This window comes from Lacerta agilis, chromosome 18 (assembly GCF_009819535.1).
Source record: "Lacerta agilis isolate rLacAgi1 chromosome 18, rLacAgi1.pri, whole genome shotgun sequence".
NCBI classification, from domain to species: Eukaryota; Metazoa; Chordata; class Lepidosauria; order Squamata; family Lacertidae; genus Lacerta; species Lacerta agilis.
The window spans coordinates 6051800-6076350 of NC_046329.1; the positions used below are offsets into that span (position 1 = coordinate 6051800).

The window sequence follows — 24551 nt, forward strand, 5'->3', positions numbered from 1 at the left end:
AGTTCAATCATTCTGGAAAAAGTTGCTAAACCACCTGAATTGCATCTAGCTTATCTACTCCAGGACATAGACTCTTATAGAACATTACAGTTTGCCAGATTCCTGATTTCAGTTCTTTCATATAAAAGACTTCATGGAATGCTGCATGACTATTAAAAATCTAGTAAACGCCATGCCCCATCTTTATCTTTAAGGCCATAATACGGTACATCTAGAGATTGTAAGTAATGCGAAGGAGATTATGCGATGAAATATTTTAGTTGATATTTTAGAATGTAAAATGCTATTTTATTTGCTGATTTGTTTTACCTTGTGGGCTTATAGCTGAATAAAGTATTATCTATCTATCTGGCCACTCCTGCAAGACTGCACATTATAAGGAGAGATAAATCCGGCCTCTATTAATAGCAGGAATCTCGTCCCGCCGACCTCCTTCCCAACTTTGGTTAAAGGCCTGGGGAGTTGGCAGCGGGTCAGGGATCTCTCCGAGCCAAACTGCTGAAGGCGAAGGGTTGGTTCCCCCCCACCCCACCCGTCCCACCCTTTGCAGAATTTGCAGTGGGGATGTTCCAGAGGTCTGGAGACCTCGTATAACCTCTTATCTGTCCACCCACCCCCAGAGAAGACTAATCCCTCGAAGTGAGGAGGCAGCCGGCCAGTCTTCCCACCTGCTCACATCTCCTTTGCACAACACGGTTTCACGTCGCCTCAAGATCACGTTTCGATCACCCTGGAAAATATCCCATGCTGGGCGTGTAAAGCACGAGTTCTGCACCTGGGTGGGTTTCACGGTGGGGCCAAACGGGCATAAGTTCCTGTCGCTCTTTTCGTTTTTAAATTTATTTGTGTGATTTTTTCCCCCCAACTGGAACATTTATCAGAGATGTATCAAACATAAATTATAATATAATAAAATAATAATAATAAAATAATAAAAAAACAAGATCCCAAGGAATCTCCTGGACTTCCATCCTTCCCCTTTGTGGCACCTATTTAGGGAGGCTTTTAATGTTTAATAGATTATTGGATTTTAATGTTCTGTTGGAAGCCGCTGAATGTTCTGGGAAACCCAGCCAGATGGGCGGGGTATAAATAAATTATTTTTATTATTATTGTTATTATTATTATTATTATTACTAATCCTTTCCTCTCGCATCTTTTATGATAACCCAAACCCTTTACCTCTTCCATTACAGTATGTCCAGACAAAAAAAAAAAAAAAATTCCTTCCAGTAGCACCTTAGAGACCAACTAAGTTTGTTCTTGGTATGAGCTTTCGTGTGCATGCACACTTCTTCAGATACACGAAAGCTCATACCAAGAACAAACTTAGTTGGTCTCTAAGGTGCTACTGGAAGGAATTTTTTATTTTATTTTGTTTTGACTATGGCAGACCAACACGGCTACCTACCTGTAACTGGAAGTATGTCCAGAATCAACCTTAAACTACAAGTGCCATTCCATCCCTACTAACGATTTCGAACTGTCTTTAGGATAAGTTATAATTTCCCCCCAATCCTTACTAAAAATTTGGTCTTTTATTGGTGTTCAATCCAAACTTCTTCGTCTTCTGATCCCCTGGCAGCTGACAACTTCCCTTTAGCACATGGTTGGGATTTCCAAGCCCTCTTCCAAATGCGTGCGCTTATAAAAGGTCAGTCAGTACCACTGGGGGGGGGGGAAGAGGCGTATCAGATTCCCTGGCGCTCATTCCCTGCTGAGTGCCGTGACTCAGCCCCCCATGCTACTGCCCGAGGGGCGCTGGACCTTACGGAAAGGTTGCCTTAAGAGCACGCGATTGTCTTGCTATTTGCTATTCATTCCAGCAAGGGGTGGGGTGGGGGGGAACCCCCCAGCACCAGTGTGTACCATCAATCAGGAGACCACACACTGCAATATTTCTGAAAATAGGGATGTCCTATTCCTTATTTTTTTACTAGCTGTACCCGGCCATGTGTTGCTGTGGCTCAGAGTGGTTAAGTGGATGCAGCCCATCTTCTCTGCCGGATTCAGAGTCGGGGGGGGGGTGTTCCTGAGGGAGGGGCCCTTTCTCTCCCCTCCCCCTTCTTTCAGACATTTCCCTCGAATATCTTCCCGTCCCCCCATACTGGAAGGAGACCCTGTTTTTGCCTGCCTCCCCACAGCTTCTCCCGTTGAACTCCCGGCTGCCTCCTCTCCGTCTTCTCCCCCCGTACTGGAAGGAGACCCCGTTTTCGCTTGCCTCCCCACAGCTTCTCCTGTTGAACTCCCGCCTGCCTCCTCTCCGTCTCCCCCCCCCCGTACTGGAAGGAGACCCCGTTTTCGCTTGCCTCCCCACAGCTTCTCCTGTTGAACTCCCGCCTGCCTCCTCTCCGTCTCCCCCCCCCCGTACTGGAAGGAGACCCCATTTTCGCCTGCCTCCCCACAGCTTCTCCCGTTGAACTCCCGGCTGCCTCCTCTCCGTCTCTCCCCCCCCCGTACTGGAAGGAGACCCCATTTTCGCCTGCCTCCCCACAGCTTCTCCCGTTGAACTCCCGGCTGCCTTGCTCAGGTTTGTCTACACTGCGGCTGTCTAAGATTTTAGGCATTTGTTGTCCCTAGTCCTTTCTAGAGATGCCGAAGATTGAATCTGAGACCTTCTGTGAATTTTTGTCCTGCCCTGGCGATGTCCAGTAAAGCAAAACGAGAGACCCAGTGTTCAAATGTTTCTTTATTGAGTATGCCGTGTGTTCTTGCACAAGCAGTTAAACAGAAGCTTATTACTGACACAAAGCTACAGACGTAAAACCAGTGGTATTTTACAGACTTCACTGAAGTGTTCCATTATAAAAATGTGTTTTTTAAAACATACACGTTTAAGCCAACGGAATATAAAATAAGTAAATAAAAAACAACAACTGCCCATGGTTGAGTTGTAAATAAACTACCTTAATTTTTCAATTATATACATAAAGTTATTTTCCAAAGGGCAGTACCAAGGAAGTCACTTAATATGTTTCGGTAAATATCCAAAATAGTATCTACATCAGATTTGTACATAGATCTTTCAACTTCCCACAGATCCTGAAAAGCAAACATAAGGTAATTAGTACCCAAAGCATTATGAGGAAGATACAAAGGGCAAGCTAGAAAATACGACATCCCCTCTACCTCCTCCCCTTTCATCCAGGAGTTATATTCACCTATGAGTGATTCAAAAGCTTGTTCTGTATTTCTTTAAAGACTTCCATGTAAAGATCGTCTCTGGACTTCAGCCCATCCAGATAAACTGAAAAGAAGAACAGACAGTTGTGAATTTCACATGCGGGGATGCCAGTAAATAAATCGACACGGCAGTTTTGCGTGGGCTTAAGAGATCTAGCCCGCTAGAGTCAGGCTCCCAAAATCTATAAGGCTGCAAAGTTGCCTAGCAGGTGAGTGTGATCCATTGAATCCAGTGGGGCTTACTTGCTTATTGATCACTCTCGCTCTGGCCAAAATAAAGAGGAGGCGAACACCACTGCCCTGCTGGCTCAGTGGATTTTTGGGAGCAAGCAGGTGGTAATTTGATTGAGGAGGTAGACTCAATGAGGGAGAAGGATCCCCGCAGATCTGGAGCTGGCACAAGTGCTTATAAAAGGGCGGCTCAACGGTGCAGTGTTGTGGGAAATGATATTTACTTATTCAAAGTACTATCTGGTTGGTTCTTAGGGCTAACACCCTCACAAGGTGACAAAGGAGACAGAGGTGGGGTTTTTTAAAATCTATAACCAAACTTAAAAAATAAATTTATTAAGGGATATTAGCAAACATACAAAATAAGCAACCCTGAAATTATGGGCTGAGAGAATCTGGTTGTTTTAACTATTTTTAACAATATTACTGGTGCGTTCAAAATGCCTTTGGAAAGAAGGGCAGGATATAAATTGAGCAAACATAAAGGAAACAATTTTTATCACCTAGCTCAGGAGTGGGGAACCTCTAGCCCTCTGGATGGACTGTACACACCTCTGCTCATCCCGTGCCTAGAAAACATGGCTCCGGGCAGTTCTCCACTTACCCAGCATTTTCTAGGCATGGATCTGAGCGGTTTTGCTTTTGCCCAGCCACTTCCCCTCCTAGAAAACACACTCTTCGGTGCTAAATCAGAACAAACAGCAATCCATGGAAAAACTGACTGCCTTTTGTTCCGATTCAGCACTAAACCACGGGTTTTCCCAGGGGAAAGTGGAGGTGTGGATAAGCCCCATGTTGGACTACAACTCCCATTTAGACTTGACTGTTGGCCATTTCTGGGGTTGATGGGATGTTTAGCAACAACGGGAGGGCCAAAGATTCCCCACCCAGAGCTTTCCAAACTGTGCGCCGCAGCACATTTAGTGTGTCGTCCGCAGTGTGTAGGTGTGTTGTGTGAACACCCCCCGTGCTCCTCCCAGGGTTGGAAAGGGGTTAGTTTGACCTCTGGTTTGCTAGTAAAGCTGAATTACTTTGTCGTGAAATGTCTTTAAAAGGGTGTCACCAACATGAGAGGTTTGGAAAGCTCTGCTCTAAGCACATCACATTTTTTTTTTAAAAAAATTATCACACGCAAAACACTTGCACGGCGCTCCAAGAGTGCTTTCAAAGCCAGAGTCAAGCTACTGCAAGTTGTCTCTTACCAACATCCACCTCGTTAGCCTCCATTTCCTTCCTGTGCTTAAGGTACATTGGCCATACGTGGCCATCGAAGAGACCTGGGGGGTCCGGGACTGTATATTTACGTGTACTGCAAACAACAAAGGAATTTGTTAATCTATACCGTGCTCCAGGACTAACAGCTTCTGTGCAGCTGTTTCACCTGGGGAAGGGCTGGGCGGGAGGACATCTGCTTTGCATGCAGAAGGCCGTGGGTTCAATCCTGAGCATCCCCAGGAGGTGGATGGACCAATGGTCTGGCTTAGTAGAAGAAAGCATACCAATGTAGCAAAGCACACTTGTAGCTGCTGAAGTGCTTTCTCCCTCACCCTCCAAACTGATTGACAAATCATCATGTAAAATCCAGATTTCCCTTTGCATCATGCTTTCCAGATGCAGACCCGTCCTTGAAAGCTCTGTGTCCAAGCGATTGCTTGTATTGTCCCGGCACTTTCCCCAGGAGGACCCAAGCTTTACTGCTGAATCAGAGCAAACGGCAATCTGCAGAAACCCAAGCCTTTTGCTCCGATTCAGCAGTAAAACTCTGGTTTTCCTCAAGGAAAGCGCTGGGGCAAAAAAAGAGAAAAGCTCGGCCCGTATCTGTGCCTAGGAACACAGCACCAAAGTCCAGATGAGCCTCAGGTCTGAAGTCATCTGTCTGAGACCTTTGAGTTTACACCCTGGTTTGTTATCAGTATATTCAATGTAATGTTGACTTCCACTCCAACACAAAAAAGTCACTATCTTTGGTGTTGTGTACTGCGGAAGACAGGAGTGCCTGGCGTGCTCTGGTCCATGGGGTCACGAAGAGTCGGACACGACTAATCGACTAAACAACAACTGAATTCCCACATCAGGTGTGTCGGTAAGCACTTCTGTGACATCAGCAATTACTAGGGTTGGATGATTTCTCTCAATTTCTCACCCCCCCCCCCCAGTCTTCAGTTCTGCTCAGTTTGGATTTTTTTTTAAAGCCCTTGTGAAAATTCATCAGCATTTTAGTGTTGATTTCTCCTAATCTACATATTTTTGCGTGCAACTGTGCCTAACCTATACAATTTTGCAAGATGATTTCCCTTAATGCAATTTTTGTATATTATTTGCCCTAGCACATGCATTTTTGTATATCGTACTGGTCTGGAGAGCTGAACTGCAAAATTCAGAGAAGTGTGACTTTTGAATCATAGAATCATAGCGTTGGAAGGGACCATAAGAGTTATCTCGTCCAATCCTCTGCAATGCAGGAAGTTTTTTAGCCCGACGTGGAGCTTGGAAGTTTTCCAATTCTACAACTTGCAGTTATGTCATAGGAATGAGGTGAATACGACATGAAATTTCAGCGTCGCAAGATTAAAGCCGAGGAGCTGTTCTTACCTCCTCCTCCACTTGCATTCACTGTATGGGACTGCTAGATAATAGCGTTTGTCGAACAAGTCAATCAGTGGCCTGCAGGTGAGAAAAATCAAGGTACCAAATTACTTGAGAAGTGATCTTTCCTAAACCACATGGTTGCATAAAGTCATATACAGTAGTTGTTTGTGGTGAATAATAATACTATGGGTAGGGCGGGGGTTATTGTTTTTCGTTTGTTATTACGTTGTGTATTTTTGCGTTTTCGTATTGTAAGCCACCCTGCGATCTTCGGATGGCGGCGTAGAAATTTAATAAATAATAAAATCATCATAATCATCATCAACGATTTCTAGGGTCTCTTGCAACAGGCCGTTTTTGGGGTAAGATTGAAATGGGCACCGGCACAGAACGTAGGAATCTGCCTCATACAGAATCACTCCATTAGTCTCTAGTTCAGCATTGTCTATAGTTAGGGCAGGTCTGAACGTGGCCCTCTTTCAAAAATCTTTAAGTCGTGTACTGAGGTCCAGCTCTGAAGGCCTTCTGGCGGTTCCCTCCCTGCGAGAAGTGAGGTTGCAGGGAACCAGGCAGAGGGCCTTTTCGGTGGTGGCACCTGCCCTGTGGAATGCCCTCCCATCACATGTCAAGGAAATAAACAGCTATCTGACTTTTAGAAGACATCGGAAGGCAGCCCTGTATTGGGTAGTTTTTAATGTTTGATGTTTTATCGTGTTTTTAATATTCCATTGGGAGCCACCCAGAATGGCTGGGGAAACCCAGCCAGATGGGCGGGGTATAAATAATAAATTTATTATTATTATTATTGACTGGCGGAGACAATCAAGTGTTATACACAGAGCAGGTGATATATCTGCAGATGAAGCTCTTATCCAAAGCCCAGCAGCAGGGGTCAATAGGACAGGCACCAACCAAATGCATACTTTAAAGTGGACGTGGGTGGCGCTGTGGTCTAAACCACTGAGCCTCTTGGGCTTGCCAATTGGAAAGTCGGTGGTTCGAATCCCCGTGATGAGGTGAGCTCCCGTTGCTTGGTCCGAGCTCCTGCAAACCTGGCAGTTCGAAAGCACGCCAGTGCAAGCAGATAAATAGGTACCGCTCCGGCGGGAAGGTAAACAGCATTTCTGTGCGCTGCTCTGGTTTCGCCAGAAGCGGCTTAGTCCTGCTGGCCACATGACCCGGAAAAACTGTCTGGGGAAGCGGACAAACATCAGCTCCCTTGGCTTGAAAGCGAGATGAGTGCCGCAACCCCAGAGTTGTTTGTGACTGGACTTAATTGTCACGGGTCCTTTACCTTTTTTTTTTTTTACTACAAAGAAAGCAAAGATATCTTACCTGTAGTTGTAAAGCAGGAAACCTTCAACAATCAGTATATGGGTATCATCAGAACTGGGCAGCTTTGATCTGTAGGAAACACTCACTCCATGGGATCGGGCAAACTTCACGGGATTCTCAATCCATGCATGCACAGTGTTCACCATTGCATCCATATCCAAGGAAGCCAACACTAGGTAGGAAATATATATAATATATGCACACACACACACACAAAAGTCAGTAAAAAAATAAAGACCAAAAACTCAAGAGTGTGAAAGTGTATAAATTAAATGTGTATTTATAGAATGGTGTAAATTTTACTGTTAAGTCTTTATTTAATAATATTATAGTGATAAAAAATATATACTTAGGAAAATATACATTACTGCATCCTATAGCGAACACCGCTCTTACCATCCCATTGTTTAAAGCCGTCTTCCCCGACTTGTATTTGATCTTGTGGCTGAAATATAGTGACCAATAAAAGATTGCTGCAAACGCAGGGTGATCAGTTTTATCTACGATCCGATCACAACCTGGACACTACTGCAAAATATATATACACACACAAACACAACGGAGGCATAGTGCTGACTTAGCAAAAAAAAAACACAGCTGTGCTGCAGAACAAACGACAATACCAACACAACCCCCAGCCCCACCGATCCATCCTTGGCCCAAGCTAGCTGCTCTCCATTTTTTTGCTATTTTTTCCCTGTTTGCAGTTTCCAGCTCGCCTACATGAGGACACCTGGGATCACCCACAGCAGGTAAGTAAGTAAGCCAATAGGTAAGGGGTAACTAAAGTTGGAGGGGCAGTGCCCCATTTGACCTAATTCAGGGGTGGTGAACCTCAGGCCCTCCAGATGTTTAGCATCTCCAACCAACCGCAGACAGCATGGCCAATAGTCAAGGCCAGGGGAAGGCAAACTAAGGTCCGGGGGCCGGATCTTATCCATCGCCTCCTAAATCCGGCCCGCGGACGGTCTGGGAATCAACGTGTTTTTACATGAGTAGAATGTGTCCTTTTGTAATTTAGTTAAATTACAAAATTAAATGTAAATTACTATTGTTTGTATAATGTATTTTACATTGTAATGTAGCCAAAGCAAATTCCGAGTATATTGAAAAATGTACTTGGCCAATAAATTATTATTCTATTCTATTCTATTGTTTAAAATGCATCTCTGGGTTATTTGTGGGGCATAGGAATTCGTTCAACCCCCCCCCCCCCCAAATATATAGTCCGGCCTCCCACAAGGTCTGAGGGACAGTGGACCGGCCCCCTGTTGAAAAAGTTTGCTGACACTTGTCAAGGCTGGTGGGGGTTGTAGCCTAACAACATCTAAGGAGGTCAAATGTTTCCCACTCCTGCCGGATTGCACCAGCCACCACTGGTCACACAGACATGTGCATTGACTTGTGCACACAAGCATGTCAGTGTCATATGCACAAGGTAAGCTACGCACATGTGATCTCCAGGCCCGGTACAGATATGAAACTGCTCGTTCTCTCATATCTGAACTGGCATTCTGGGAAAATCTTGGGAGTAAATAATCATGTGGTGAATGTGGTGTAGAGAGGAAATGGGGTGGGAAAGATGGGGGGGGGGAGACTTTCTAAACCAGGCTTCCTCAACCTTGGCCCTCCAGATGTTTTTGGCCTACAACTCCCATGATCCCTAGCTAGCAGGACCAGTGGTCAGGGATGATGGGAATCGTAGTCTCAAAACATCTGGAGGGCCGAGGTTGAAGAAGCCTCTGTAGCAAATTAATTTTGCTAGGTTAAGCTACGTTTTTGAAATAAAACAACACCCCCAAACAAGTACACAGGTGAATTTTTTTTAACAGCTGAGTAGTGTGTGTGTGTGTAACTGCAATTCAAGTTTTACAAGATTAAAGGACATTTCTAAGGAGCAATAATAATTTTGGTTAAAGGAAAGAACAACACACAAATGATTTGGGTTTAATGTAACTTGCTTAGAGTTGGCATACACAGGAACATATATCAGTGTTCCTTGCTCAGTGTAGTCTCCAGGATTTCAGGCAGGGATGTATGCCACAGATCGAACCTGGGACCCTTTGCTCTACCAATGAGTTATGGCTTTCCCAAAAGGGAAAAAAAGCCACAAAGGGCATAAATTGCATTTCTCTGGTGGTGGAAGGGGGACCCCCCAAAAAGTATATATTTTTAATTAGCTACAAAGGCTAATTTGGGGTGGGGGGGGGTTAAACTACTGGTACTTTTCTGTGGAGGGAAGAACTGTCCTCTGGAGCCACTTAAAAGTTCCAATGCCGGCCTGCTCTTCAGAATCAAATATTTTGTGATGCGAGATTAAATTGGCACAATATACAAGAGGACAGCTGCAATAGAAAATCAGTTCTGCTGTTTGTTTGTTTTTTTTATTATCAAAGCATATGCCTGTTTGTCTGTATACATGTGTGGATACCTGTAGGGCATTCAGTTTACATAGCTGGCAGGTACCTACTTATAAAAATGTGCAATATTGGTTTAGGCGTTTGGGCAAACCCGGGGGGGGGGTGTCCCTTCAGCAAGAAGATCTGTTATTCCTGCATTGCAGGGGGTTGGACAAGATGGCAACCCTTGTAGGTGACCCCACAATTCTGTGATTCTATGGCTGGTATAGACTTTCTTTCCCTGAACCCATCACTATCCATCCCTGGCTTGTCGCCATCAATCATATGGAAAAGCTGGGTGCGTTCTACGGTTCACCCCCCGATTCACACAGGGCAGCGGGGAGGCCCAATCTGCCGTTTGGCCCCACATGACCCGAGTGCGAAGCTATGCCCCCAAGAACACAACTTTGCAACACCAGGAGTTTCTAGAAAGACACCTTCACACTATGCAAGAATCGCGGGAACTGCAGTTTACTCCTTGCAGATCTACATTTCTACTCCTCGCCGAGCTTCAGTTCCCAGCACTCTCAACTATCTTCAGCGACCAGAATTATTGGGGGGGGGGGGTGGACCACACACACACCTTATGTGCTTTCAACGTGTGGCATGCATGCAACCGTCCTTGACAGTTAAAAAAATTGAAAAACGCTGTTGGTAGCATATCCCACAGACCATTGCCAGGTAACACCTTTGAACCACTACATTACATTCGCAATAGAAAGATTAAAATGAATGGAATACAGTCGTACCTTGGATCCCGAACGCCCTGGAACTCAGACGTTTTGGCTCCCAAACACTGCAAACCCGGAAGTGAATGTTCTGGTTTGCGAATGTTTTTGGGGAGCCGAATGTCCGACGGGGCTTCTGATTGGCTGCAGCCAATCAGAAACCGCAGTTCTCTTTCCGAACATTTTGGAAGTCGAACGGACTTCCGGAACGGATTCCGCTCAACTTCCAAGGTGCGACTGTAGTTTCAATGGGTATGGTATGGGAGAAGTGGGGGATCTGAACCCGCGTCAGCGGTTATCCCAAAAACAAGGGTGCGGTCGCTATCCCAGGTTACCTAACCTGGAGTAAAAACAGTAAAAATGGCTATGTTCCTAACCTATTTGAGGAAGAAGCCCCCTTGGATTCAGCAGCAATTGCTTCTGAGTAGACACAGTTAGGAACTGCGCTGCATGCGGTCACCACCATACCATGCCGTTAAGGGGATGGTTCCCCTGCAAGGAATTGTGGGAACTGTAGTTTCCTTCTCCCAGTTATCTTTGCCGGTCACAAACTAGTTCCCAGTTTTTCTTTGTGGGGGAGACATGCACTTTAAATGCACGGTGTGGATGTACACATATAATAATTTTCAGTGTATAAGACGCCCCCATGTATAAGACGACACCTATTTTTTGAGCCCAAAATTAAGAAATAATTAATTGCAACATTCTGTGTATAAGACGACCCCCAATTTTAAACTTAAACAATTTGGGGGGAAATAAACACGGAAAAATACAATATATATGAGCCCTAAAGTTGTGGCCCAGACCAAAAATAAGTGCCTGATTATGAGCGTCTATGCTTTTAAGGTCTGCCCTCCCCGGACAAGTTGGTTTTTTGTTTTTTTTTGTACCGACAGAGCAATGCTTACCAGTTTTAGTTGCTGCACTATGCATTAAATCACATCAAATACGTGTTTGTTTGTTTGAAAAAACAACATTAAACCAAAGGGGGTGAGATGCTTACCTTGAAGAAGTCATCTTGGTGGACAACGCAACAGTTTGGGAGCGCTTGGGTAAGTCTTTTGGTCAAAGTGGTTTTGCCACCATTGGTCACCCTAGATTAAGAAAACATGAAGCAGAATTGGGGTGGGGTGGGGACAATGTCAGAATGGCTAACAGAGCAAGGGTGCAAATTCAACGAGCATAGGAAGCCTTTGGCCTTTGAGCATAGCTCCCAGTTTTCTTTGTGGGGGAGCCATCCACTTTAAATGCACGGTGTGGGTGTGCATATCTCGTATTTTTCCGTGTATAAGACGCCCCCCCATGTATAAAACAATCCCTATTTTTTGAGCCCCAAATTAAGAAATAATTGATTGCAACATTCCATGTCCAAGAAGACCAACTAAGACTTTCCTGACTATTAGCCGAAATCAGAACGAGCCTTTCTGCAATCGTTCATAAATCCAAGCACGGTTAAGTATTAAAGGGAAGCGAAACCTGCCTGTTAAGACACATGCTCACATCTAAATAAATGAGATTGAAAGACATCTGAAGGCAGCCCTGTTTAGGGGAGTTTTTAATGTTTTATCGTGTTTTTTAATATTCTGTTGGGAGCTGCCCAGAGAAACCCAGTCAGATGGGCAGGGGCATAAATGATAAATAGTAATTTATTATTATTATTATTATTATTATTATTATTATTATTATTATTATTATTATTATTATTATTATTATCTCACTCCTCCACCCACAATTTCACAGATTGAAAAAGAGCCATCTTTTCAGATTGTGGGCTGTTAGCCCTACTCAAGAGTAGACTTTAGTGGAAACACAGCCCATTACGTACTTTTAAAAAGCGATCTTTCTGATTAGGAATGAAGTTTGGTGTGCCATCTCCCCGCCCTCCGGAAATTCCCTTATCCCCTAGAAAGCAATTCTTTTACATATGGCAGGAATTCCTATAAGGCTTTCAGCAGAAATTCGCAGGGTCTTCACATAAATGGGAGGCAGAAATTCAACAGGCGGAAGTTTTCCCCCAAGCTTGGACAAAGATGCACATAAGAGGCCAACCCATCTTTTTTTTCCCTTGCTCACTGTGGGGTTTTTGAAATATTTGCACGAGGCAACAAAGTATTAAAATGCAGAACTTCTCCTCAGTATTGAGGAGACCTGCACCTGTTGGATTTCTGCCTCTTGTGAAGCTATTCAAGGCAGACGGCTTTCACTAAAAATGTCAGGTTTAATTTTACCCGTGATTTCCCAACTTTTGAATCCCTAAAAATAAAACCCAACAACTTTGGCTGCTCTATTTAAAGTCCCCCACCCCTCCCAAAAAATTAGGGAAGCTTTGAATGTTTGATGGATTATTGGATTTTAATATTTTGTTGGAAGCCGCCCAGAGTGCCTGGGGAAGCCCAGCCAGATGGGTGGGGTATAAATAATGAAATTATTATTATTATTATTATCACTGTCAGTTAGGAATTACATTTTTTTTATCATGAATTCGTTATGCTTGCGGTCTTTGAACATATTGCCCCCCCAGAACCTTTGTTGCTCAAGAGTAAAGCAGGGCCCATATTAAAAAAATCAATGGAAACCTAGAAGATTGCTGGGTTGGTCTCTTTTATATAAAGATTTTTATTTGGTTTTCAAACAAAAACATACCTACAAACACTGAAAACAAAATACATAACACTGTGTTCACTGAGTATCACCCTTAGTAAATTCTTAACATTTTAAAATTCATCTTCTCTATCTAATCTTTATCTAAATCTACTTTCCTTATCACAACTTCTATCTGCTTCTATTCCTTATATTACCGGTAATTTCAAATCTGTAGCCTATTAGTCTGCCTGCTCTTTTCTTAAATACTAATCTTAACATGAATTTTTAAGTATTCTTTATATTTCTTCCATTCTTTCTCCACTGCGTCGTCCCTCTAAGGTGCTACTGGAAGGATTTTTTTTATTCTGTTTAGAAGATTGTTGTGCCTATTTAAAAATGCCTGAGTCCCATTCGCCATGTTTGTACTCAGCCAAGCTCTACTCAATAGAAGACCCATTGACCTGAATGGATCTAGTTAAGGGGGTTCTCCCTTAACTAGCCTGTGAGGAGGAGGGTGATTTAAGAAATATTTTTACACAAATAAACCTCTCAATGGAACAGAGAAATTCTTCTTTTTTAAAAAAGACATTTATTCAGGAGTAAGCCCCACTGCACTTGAGCGGGGTTTACTCTCATGTAAAACAATATATTATTATTCCCCCTCAGCGGGCGCGATATATATAATTTTTTTCCTGAGGCGCCTCAGGGATTCATTGCAGTCTTTCCCAAATAAGGTAAAAGGGGTGGGAGGAGCCTCGGGAAATGGCGTGTTCGAAGCTCGTCCCCCCATTGGCTGGCGTGGCTCCCGCCAGTATTAACGGACTTCGGTTCAGGGCGATTGCCCTCGCGCGCGCGGCGGGGAGCGGAGGTTATAAAAGCTCCCCCCGCCGCGTCAGTTAATTAATATGGCGGGCGGCTGGGCGGGAAGAAGTAGAGATATCTATATAGCTGCTTCAAAGAGAGCGAAATGATTTGTAGCTCTCTCTCTCTTCCCCTATCCCCGCCCTCATTTATTTTATTTTCCATGTTTACTAAATACTGTATCGATTAGTATGGATCAGTAAATAAAACAGAAGAAAAGAAATATGTATTTTTTATTTTAAAAAGCCCACCAACCTATGAGCTGTCTCTATATATTCACTTATACCCAGTGGTATTTATTTATACTGGTATTCACTTTGAAATTAAAGGCTATAAACAGGCTTAATGGGTTTACTCACTTTTTTTGGGGGGGGGGAGAATTACATTTTTTTAAAAATGAGATAGAAAAAGATTTTTCACCCATCAAGGATGTCCACTGGACATTTATGGAACACCAGTACTAATAATGTTATTTCTGTCTTGCCTTTTTCCTGATGAGACTTCAAGGTGGCTTACAGATCTTTATTATTATTAAAGCAAAAACAAGAAACCTCTGAAAACATGGAAAAAAGCCAGTCATAAAAAATAACAGCTATGCACAGATAAAATTAAAAGGGTATATTCGTGTTTAAAATGCACCAGTGATTGCAATAAAAATCTAATCTGAAACGACTGGAAATGGGGAAAAGGGATGGATTCTCTGCTCACAACAAACAAGCAACCTGAGTCTTTTGAGGAAACTTAATGAGAAAACTAGTGAGAGATTAGAAAGAAAATATCCTACAGGGGTAGAGGAGCGGGGAAGCAAGTTTGAGTTTGTGCCAATTTTTCCTGGCATTATGAACTCTTAGTATTCCTGATTGTAAACTGTTCAGGGCAGAGACCTCTCTGCTTTTTTGCCTTTGCAACTTCAAGAGGCTACAGCTCCCTATCCATTTACTCCGGAGTAAACCACTAGTAACTAGATACTCTGCTTTTTTTTGGCTCAAGACAGTTCCCACCGTAGCAGGGTTCCCATAATAACAAGAATTTATTATAATAATAAATTATAATAACTTAAGATCTGGCGGTGGGTTTGCTACCCTCACTAACAAAAACCTTTTGTAAGATCCTGGAGGCAAGGGACTCATGGCTACTCTTTTTTTTTTGCCCATACGCCCTCCTAAAACTAATGCTGTAAATTAAAAGGAACTCAAATTGAAGTAATACCATGCTATAAAATATTTAGCATGTTATTGGGTTGTTGTTGTTATTTTGATTATATATATTGTGGTTTTTATGTTGGATCTTTCCCGTGAACCGCCCTGAGACCTCCGGGTATAGGGTGGCATAGAAATTCAATGAATAATAATAATAATAATAATAATAATAATAATAATAATAATAGGCATTGCACGGTAATAATTGGTTTAAGGAAGCTCAACCTATGACTGGGCAAAGGGGGTCTTGCAGGCTCTGAAAGCATTTTTGGCTTGGCTTTGAAACAGAAGGAAATGGCTGTTATTTTTTTAAAAGCACGTCTCCCCCCCCAAAAAAATAAACATTTTGACGGGGGGGGGAGAGCTTCCTCTTTAATGTGGAATTGGTGCACTTTCCTGTCTGCAAGTTTGTCCTCGCCCTCCCCATTAGTATCATTAGTATCTCAAAATGCCAAGTTGCATCCCTAATTCAATCCAGATTTTTATCATTTCTGGGGGAAATGTGGTAAATTAGGAAAGCAAGCACCTGTAGCAACACACTTCCTGGGAGCACCTTGAAGCCTTGTGTAAATCCATTAAAAATAATAATAATCATTATATTTTATATCTTGCCTTTCCCACCAAGGGGCCTGGGGTTGGGGGTCCCCCACCAAACTGTTTTTATCCTTGCAACAGCCCTGCGAGGCAGGCTGGGCTGAGAGGGAGACAGGGGGCACAAGGGCCGCGGGTTCGATTCCTACATTGTAGCGGGTTGGACTGGATGACCCTCCGGGTCCCTTGCAACTCTGGGATTCTTAAGGTTTGCCAGAGCGGAGGGGATTTTAAAGCGGGGCCTCCTACATCCCATAGGCTTTAGCTACCTAAAAGCTCGAAAGCACCCCGATTAATACAAAGCGTTACTTCTCTATCATGCACTGTAATGAAATTATTATTGGCATGCAGAATAGGGCAGTATATATCATTACTACTATTGCTCTGCAAGGTTTTCTAAATGCTGTTACGAAAGTTTTAGGGTTGCCGGCGCTGCCTGGATTGTTGCCACACAGCTCTATTAATGGAGGTGTGGGGGGGATTAATATCTCGGTGTCTTGGCCAGGCTCCAGATCTATCCAAAATACTCATGCGAAAGCAAATTTAGGGAAGGACATGGACAGATGTCTCTCCCCGCAATTTCATTCCGCGCACATTGCAACAGGAATTCTTTCGATAGTTTTCTTTCTTTTCCTGCAGGTTACATCAGGTGCCTTCTCCCCCCCCCCCCCCCAGCTATGATTACAAGTGATGCTTTGGGGATTTATGAAATACTAGAATAAAAGTTAAAAGTTGTTGTGCCTTTTAATTGGCTATTCCCTCTTTGAGGCTACCAAATCCCTTTTTCTAAGCCATGGTGAGATGGCTCTCCATCTCATCGTTTCAGACCTAAACCTACAGACGCTGAGAAAGAACGGGCAATACTTTTGAAAACATCACTACATCTGTCCAAAATTACATTTTTTGGGAAAATAATGATGATGATGATTATTACAGAGCCTGGAGGTTTTCATGGGCTTCTTGAGCCCAACTTCTGTTTGCAAACTTGCCTTTTGTCCAAGGTGTAAAGCGCATTGGCGCATTCCGAATCCCGGAGCATGCAAAAGTACAAAACACAAACGCAAAGAGGGATGCAGCAACAACCTACCCTCCAATTCCTATGATGTACTTCATCTTCTTCCTAGTTTTTCTTTCTTCTTCTTCTTCTTTAGGCGGGAATGCAGAAGAGTAGGGGGGTGGGGAACCCGGAGAAAAAGCAGCTGGAGATCTCCTGCCCTAAATCCTGCTGCGCTTTGCTCTGCTCAGCTATTTCATTCAGGGGGGAAAGGCGTGTGTGCCTGTAATTTATACAGCACTGCAGCAATGGCCTCGCCCCTTCCCTCTCCCCTTCCCCCTCCCCAGCCTGGTGGAAAAGCACAAATATCTATCCGGAGCACAAGGGGCGCACAGTTGAGCCAAGGCGCACACGTCATGCGCACTTGCCCTGCACCTGTCAGGCACTTTCCACATCTCCCCAGTCACTTCTCACTTGCCCCTGTCGCTTTGTTATAAATAGCTGCTGGTGGCTGCCTCTCCTTTGCCTAAAATTAGTAACGGGGACACAGAAATGTCATTTACTTCCCCTCTTCTCTTCTCTTCTCTTATCCTTTCAGGGTTCTATGGCAGAATTCCCCCCTTGCGTTTCCTAGAAGTACAGCAGTGTTTTGCCTCCCCAATTTTGGTTCCTCTTGTTTCATTTTTGTCGGTTTTGGTGTCGGTTAAATGTTCAGTTGGGGTTGGCGGTTACTTGAATGAATGAATGAATGAATGAATGTACTTTATTCAGCCACAGACCAGCATAAAACAAGATATTTGCATTTATAAAAACAATGTAAAAACAATGTAAAAAATATATGTTTAAACGGGTACTCATTACAGGATGAGGGCATATTCAACATATCCAGCCCGACTTAAACCATGTCCTTAAAATCATTGATTAAACATAGATATAACTAATAAAATTTAGACTCGGGTATCGGTTCTATGAGATAGGCTACTAAAATATAGATCCAACCATATTTTAGGCCACTATTTAAAGTTGATTTACATCACGGACCATCTTTCGACGTATATCTATCAAGGCTGCACAGAATCTGGCGACAGCGTAAGTGATTTCTGGGCTTTCCTCCTGTAATAGCAATGAGATATTATGCTGTTCTGAAAGCCCAGGGGACTTATCTAAAATGGGTTGGATAAACCTTGCTCGGACGTCCGTAAAATACTTGCAGTAGAAGAAGACATGTTCTAATGTTTCCTGCTGCCCCGCACCACAAGTGCATTTCCTTTCTTCATGGCGGTTACTTTGATTTGGGTATAACTGCGAACTGTTTATTGTTGCTGTTGTCACTGCTTTTCACTGATTTGTTGGTTTATACGTTGCTTGTATAGGATATCTTGTTTTTTTTAAAATGTTTGACGCTTTGTTGCAAGCCGCCCAGAGAAACCCAGCCAGATGGACTGGATATAAATTAAAAATTATTATTATTACTCCTCCTATTGATAAGGCTTCCTTATTAATCAATTAATTATCTAATCCACGTAGACCTTTAATCATAGGGCTTATTTATTTAAATCTTCTTTTTAATAATATTTTTATGAAGTTTTCAACAACAAAAAAACACTCAACAACAAATACAATACCAACCACAAAGAAAGGAAGTTGTACACAAAATCAATGTGTGTGTATTTGTCTTAGTTCTGTTTTATACGAGCTTAAAGCTGAAATAAAGTGATTGATTGGTACACAAAATCAATGTCAAATCCATAGAATGGGATTCTCTGAACCCCGTGACTTTCCTCCCCACCCCACCCCTGGTTCCTTAAATTTTCTTTTTAACTGCATATCATTTCTACTCCAAATTATTATTTTTTACCCCAGATTTCCTTTACTACAGTATTTCTAAACTTACAAGTGATTTTTAAAATCCCGCCAGTGTATTAACCTGCTTGCAATACTTTTGCAAATACATGATAAACATTTCCGATTCTTTTTAAAAATTATTGGCATCTTGATTTCTAAGCTTTCCAGTTAATTCTGCCATTTCAGCATAGTCCATTAACTTGGTTTATTTATACAGTGGTACTTTGGTTTACGAAATTAATCCGTTCCGGAAGTCCGTTCTTAAACCAAAGCGTTCCTTTACCATAGCAGCGGGGGACTCAATAAGAATGTTCTGCTTCCAAGGCAAAGTTCGCAAACCAAAACAGCTACTTCCGGGTTTGCAGCGTTCTTAATCCAAGTTGTCCATAAACTAAGCTGTTCTTAAATCGAGGTACCACTGTATTTTGAATCTATATCCTGCTGTTCCTCCCGGAGCAGCAAACACATCAATAATCAATATAATTATTGATGTGTTTGCTGCTCCGGGAGGAAGGGCAGGATATAGATTCAAAATACAGTGGTATATATATATTCTGAAAACCAGGGGTCAGCATGGGCCAGATCATTCATGGGCCGGACTGGCCATGCGCAGATACCGGAAATCGCTTCTGTGCATGCCCAGACGCTGAAAATCGCACCTGCGCAGAAGTGATTTTCAGCATCTGGACGTGCACAGACACGATTTTTGCTATCTGCGCATGCGCACATGCGATTTCCGGCGCCACTCAGCGGATCCCCGCACTGTGCTGTGCCGGTTTAGCGCAGCGCGCAGGGGAATCGCCAAGCGGGAGGCTCGGTTCAGGGGCGGCTCGTGGACCGGTAAAACGGTCTTTGTGGGCTGCATCCGGCCCATGGGCTAGCATGCCGACCCATGCTCAAAACAGATATAGACATTCTTAAAACAGTTGCTCCGAGTGTCAGGAACAGCTATCAAATGCCTGAGTAAAAAAAGGAATGTTTTCAAATTTCTCATGGGAGCCAGTATTGAAGGAGCCAGATGTATCTCACAAGGCAGGGCATTCCGCAAATGAGAATCTGCCGCTGAAACAGCTGAAGGCCCAAACATCTACAGCTTTTGCACATTTTCTCTAAATGCCTGTGTGCGAGGCTGCTAAGCAATTTACTGGCCCAGTGCAAAGCAAACCAAGCTGAGACTTGGGTGGTGCAAAGTGGCAGATTCAATGCCATATCTACAACCCTGCTAGCTGATGCCACTTGGGGTGGAAGCAGAAAACCTCCAATTTCCGGCCGTGGAAGCGACAAACTGGTGCAGGTAGCTTAGGGCCCTACTATCTTGGGGGGCCCCCCTAAAAAGGAAGAAAAAACTGGATGTACATTTCCAAAATAAAAGATAAAAAACGAAAAAAAGAAAGCCTACATACAGCAATAGTGTTTTGTGTAACAGGTAGGTAGCTGTGTTGGTCTGCCATAGTAAAAAAAAAATTAAAAAAAAAATTCCTTCCAGTAGCACCTTAGTGACCAACTAAGTTTGTTCTTGGTATGACACTTCTTCAGATACACTGAAACAGAAGTCACCAGACCCTTATATATAGGGAGAGAGTGGGGAGGGGTATTACTCAGAAGGGTGGTGGGAATGGGGGAGTGGCTGATAGGTGTGGAAAACCTGTTGACGACTGCTAACGACTGCAATTGGTCTTAAAGGAAAAGGCAAGGGGTGTGTTGTGTAGGCTCCTATGATGTAAGTCATGGCCTCCGCCTGCTAGCCTGCTCCCTCAAATATCCCTGGTTTGCTCCTTTCTATATATAGGGTGCCTACATTCTGCATGGACTGGTTGCATGGCACCATGTGCAAATGGCTTTAGATACCTATTAGGTCCATAAATGACCATCTAGCATACTGTACATTCAACACAAAAAAACAGTGGCAATTTGTTCTTGACAAAGGACAGCTGGGCATATAAAGGGCCCCATTACCTTCAGTAGCTTAGGGTCTCATCGAACCTAAATCCGGCCCTGGGTGCAGCAGATGGAATCCGGTTCGCCCCCCCCCCCATGAGGAAATGGGTGGCTTTGGATGAAGCCGATTTATTGTCTTTTCCCATTCTGCCTCCGCGACGGCCCATTTTGGAGCCTTGTGAATGCACCTGGCACTAACGCTTGGTAGTATGCGCTCTGCTTTTGGCAGGTTCCTTGTGATGCTTGGCAGCGCACAGCGGAAGGAGACGTCCGCCAGAGCCATACCTTCTCCAGCAGCACGGATCAGGGGTTCGGAATGCTCTGTAATTGCCTCGAATAATGGCCATAAAATGATTTCTGTTTAAACAGATGCGTTCCAAGATACATCGTACAACCCCTAGCATCCTGCAATCAAGTTGCCTCTGTTTTTATTCCTCACATCATTTTTATTAGAATACTGTAATAGAATTGTAGAACTGGAAAGGGACCCTGAGAGTAATCTAGTCCAACCCTTTGCAATGCAGTAATCTTTCGCCCCGTGTGGGGCTCAAACCCCCAACCCTGAAATGAAGTCTCATGCTCTACCTACGGAACTATCTCAGGTTCCAGTAACAGATTATAGTTATAGGGGTCAGCAAAATTTTTCAGCAGGGGGCCGGTCCACTGTCCCTCAGACCTTGTGGGGGGCCGGACTATATTTTTTTTTGGGGGGGAAACGAATTCCTATGCCCCACAAAGAACCCAGAGATGCATTTTAAATAAAAGGGCACATTCTACCTCACCTGGAATACTGTATCCAGTTCTGGGCACCACAGTTCCAGAAGGATATGGACAAGCTGGAACGTGTCCAGAGGAGGGCAACCAAAATGGTCCAAGGCCTGGAAACGATGCCTTATGAGGAGTGGCCTAGGGAACTGGGTATGTTTAGCCTGGAGAAGAGAAGCTTAAGGGGGGATATGATAGCCATGTTCAAATCTATAAAAGGATGTCATATAGATGAGGGAGAAAGGTTGTTTTCTGCTGCTCCAGAGAAGCGGACACGGGGCAATGGATTCAAACTACAAGAAAGAAGATTCCACCTAAATTAGGAAGAACTTCCTGACAGCAAAAGCTGTTTGACAGTGGGATTTGCTGCCAAGGAGTGTGGTGGAGTCTCCTTCTTTGGAGGTCTTTAAGCGGAGGCCTGACAGCCATCTGTCAGGAATGCTTTGATGATGCTTCCTGCTTGGCAGGGGGTTGGACTGGATGGTCCTTGGGGTCTCTTCCAACTCTAGGATTCTGTGATTCTATAATAGCTGAACTGGGTTCCACACGGTCACAAAAACAGAGTCGCAAAAACAAAAACGCAAAACAAATAGCAAAAACAGACAGACCTCAGCGTAACACTCAAAATGGAAGCGTGGCACTCAAATCGGAAGCGTAACACTCAAAACCGAGCACGTTCGGCTTCCGAAAAAAGTTCGCAGACCGGAACACTTACTTCCAGGTTTGCAGTGTTTGGGTTCCAAGTTGTTTGAGTACCAAGGCATTTGAGAACCAAGGCACCACTATATATGCAGCTGTCCCTTACGGGGATTGAACCTGCAACCTTGGCATCACCAGCAACCATGCTCTAACCAAACTGAGCCACCATGTGCTATTACGGTGTCAAGGATATATCGCAGCATCCAGCTACGATAAAACAGCGGTACGGAGCGGCCACGACTCTTTTTCTTCCCACCCCAGCCCGGAAAGAAATATTGGCGCATTTTCAGTCAGTGCTTGCGGAAAACACAGCAATGGGCGCCCAGAGCCTGCGCATTTCACCAAGGACTTCTTGTCTCTTTCCACCTGCACATTTGGTGTTTCTCATAAAAGCAGCTGCTAATCCTCTTTCGGTACACTTATAAGTCATAGTTTAGTGACAATGGTATGCGGCAAAGTTTATCCGGCACACTCGCCTGTCACGTTCCTCGGAGTCAGGAGGTTCATATGAGTGAGGGAGTCACTGCCAGGAACAAATCACGTTCCCTCCTGGGCTCACCATCTAGGGCAGAAACTAAATATGATAGGAGGTCAGCTAAAACACTTGAAATAACGTTTTTAAAAAACAACAACAACAAGGCGTTGTAAAAAAAAGCCTCCATCACCTCTGGGTGAGTCTATGAAAGACACCTGTCTCTCAGATGACAAGGACTGAAGCTCAGCGGAAGAGCTCAGGTTCCACCTCTGTGGAGGTGAGCAAGACTCTCCTGCCTGCTGCCAGCCGGAGAAAAATGGACAAATGGTTTGCGTGCCCCCCATAGCTGCCAAGTCTCTCCCTTTTTTGCGGGAAACTCCCTTCTTCCCTTCTTCTCTTATAAGGTCCGTATAGTTAAAGCTATGGTTTTCCCAGTAGTAATGTACGGAAGTGAGAGCTGGACCATAAAGAAGGCTGATCGCCGAAGAATTGATGCTTTTGAATTATGGTGCTGGAGGAGACTCTTGAGAGTCCCATGGACTGCAAGAAGATCAGACCTATCCATTCTCAAAGAAATCAGCCCTGAGTGCTCACTAGAAGGACAGATCCTGAAGTTGAGGCTCCAGTATTTTGGCCACCTCATGAGAAGAGAAGGCTCCCTAGAAAAGACCCTGGTGTTGGGAAAGATGGAGGGCACAAGGAGAAGGGGACGACAGAGGACGAGATGGTTGGACAGTGTTCTCGAAGCGACTAGCATGAGTTTGGCCAAACTGCGGGAGGCAGTGAAGGATAGGGGTGCCTGGTGTGCTCTGGTCCATGGGGTCACGAAGAGTCGGACACGACTGAACGACTGAACAACAACCCTTCTTCCAAGCCGTTTCCTGCTGCTATCCCTTATTGTTGATATCCCTTAAATTTCCCTTATTTCCAGGAAGGAGAGTTGGAGTCTGGGGACTCCTTGGGTTCCTGCATTTCTCAGCCCTGCCTGCCTGCCTGCCTACCTCACAGGACTGTTGTGGGGATTAAATGAGGACTAGGACCAGGGAGCTCCTTGGAGAAAAAAGGTGGAATATAAATACCTAATAACAGACAGACAGACAGATATATAAAGAAGAAGAAGATAAAATAGACGAATGTTTCTCGGCACACAAGTGCTCAGATTAAGCATTGCTGCCCCTAACTGGAGGCAGAGCAGAGCCAACCTGGCCAGAAGCCATCAGTGGTCCTCTCCTCCTGCACGAATTTGCCTAATCCTTTTTAAACCCATCCAAGTTGGTGGCCGTCGCTGCTCCCTGTGGCAGCGAGTTCCAGAGGTTAACCGTGTGCTGCGTGAATAAGTGCTTTCTTTTCTCTGCCCTGATTTCTCTTTCCTGGGAGCTCTTTCCTGGTGTAAATTAAATTGTAGCCTGGGGGGGGGGTTACCGCGGCGTGGACTGTCCCTGAGAACCGTAGACTGTCCCTGGGACAGGTGAGGGTGCTGATCCCTTATTTTCGAATCCGAAACTTGACAGCTACGGGCCCCCTGCTCCCAGTCTATTCCAGGTCACTGGAATTTTCCGTCGCATCTTGCCTTCCTGGTTTTTGGTAAAGGCTGCTCCGAAAACTCCTGCTGCCTCTGAATTGTTTTATTTAATTTGTTTATTGCGAAGAGTAATTGTGAGGTCTGTCTCTTTAAATGTCTTTCTGCCCTATAGTTTGACTAGATATCACCTGTGGTTGGTTTTGTGTATATTAGGCTCTGTGCTTTCCATGTTCAGGTAGTAGTGGTTACCTATGGCCATGACCACTACTCCACGCAAGGAGCATGTATATTAAGGCATGCTTTTTATTTCTCTTAACAATATAATATTTTTCTGACTATGTTTTTATTTTTCTGAATATTATTTTGGACTCTAGTTGATGCTGAGTATTATTTTTTTGTATATGATCCTTTCTATGATTGATTAGATGTATATATTCTGTTTTGCTATTCTTTATAGTTATGAACTGAAGAAGATCTACCGAAACAGTGTACTTATCCGGAATGCTGTCTTCGCTGAATATTATTTGACAATATATAGAAACATTTTGCCCTACATTATTTGGTCCACGTGTTGCCTTTTTTTCATATTCTACCTAGGGAAGTACGGCAGATCT

At 43.9% G+C, this 24551-nt stretch overlaps 1 protein-coding gene across 1 annotated transcript; it reads right to left on the reverse strand.

Moving 5' to 3' along the window:
• Window positions 1–2674: 2674 nt before the first annotated feature.
• Window positions 2675–16876, reverse strand: NMRK2 (nicotinamide riboside kinase 2). Its single transcript, XM_033136559.1, has 8 exons — window positions 16787–16876; window positions 11469–11559; window positions 7735–7783; window positions 7339–7510; window positions 6007–6078; window positions 4617–4723; window positions 3162–3247; window positions 2675–3042 (listed from the first exon to the last, which is right to left on the reverse strand). Exons 1-7 carry the CDS (start codon window positions 16810–16812, stop codon window positions 3162–3164), a joined length of 603 nt encoding a protein of 200 aa, XP_032992450.1. The 5' UTR covers window positions 16813–16876; the 3' UTR covers window positions 2675–3042.
• Between the last annotated feature and the right edge of the window lie 7675 nt (window positions 16877–24551).

Bases quoted from the DNA above. Each gene is read 5' to 3' on its own strand.
- NMRK2 (XM_033136559.1), bottom strand. From the start codon at position 16,812: ATGAAGTACATCATAGGAATTGGAGG. The intron at 7,511-7,734 runs GTAAGAGCGGTG...TTTCCTACCTAG, and splicing joins CGGCTTTAAACAATGGGATG to TGTTGGCTTCCTTGGATATG. The intron at 3,248-4,616 runs GTAAGAGACAAC...TCTTCTTTTCAG, and splicing joins GGCTAACGAGGTGGATGTTG to TTTATCTGGATGGGCTGAAG.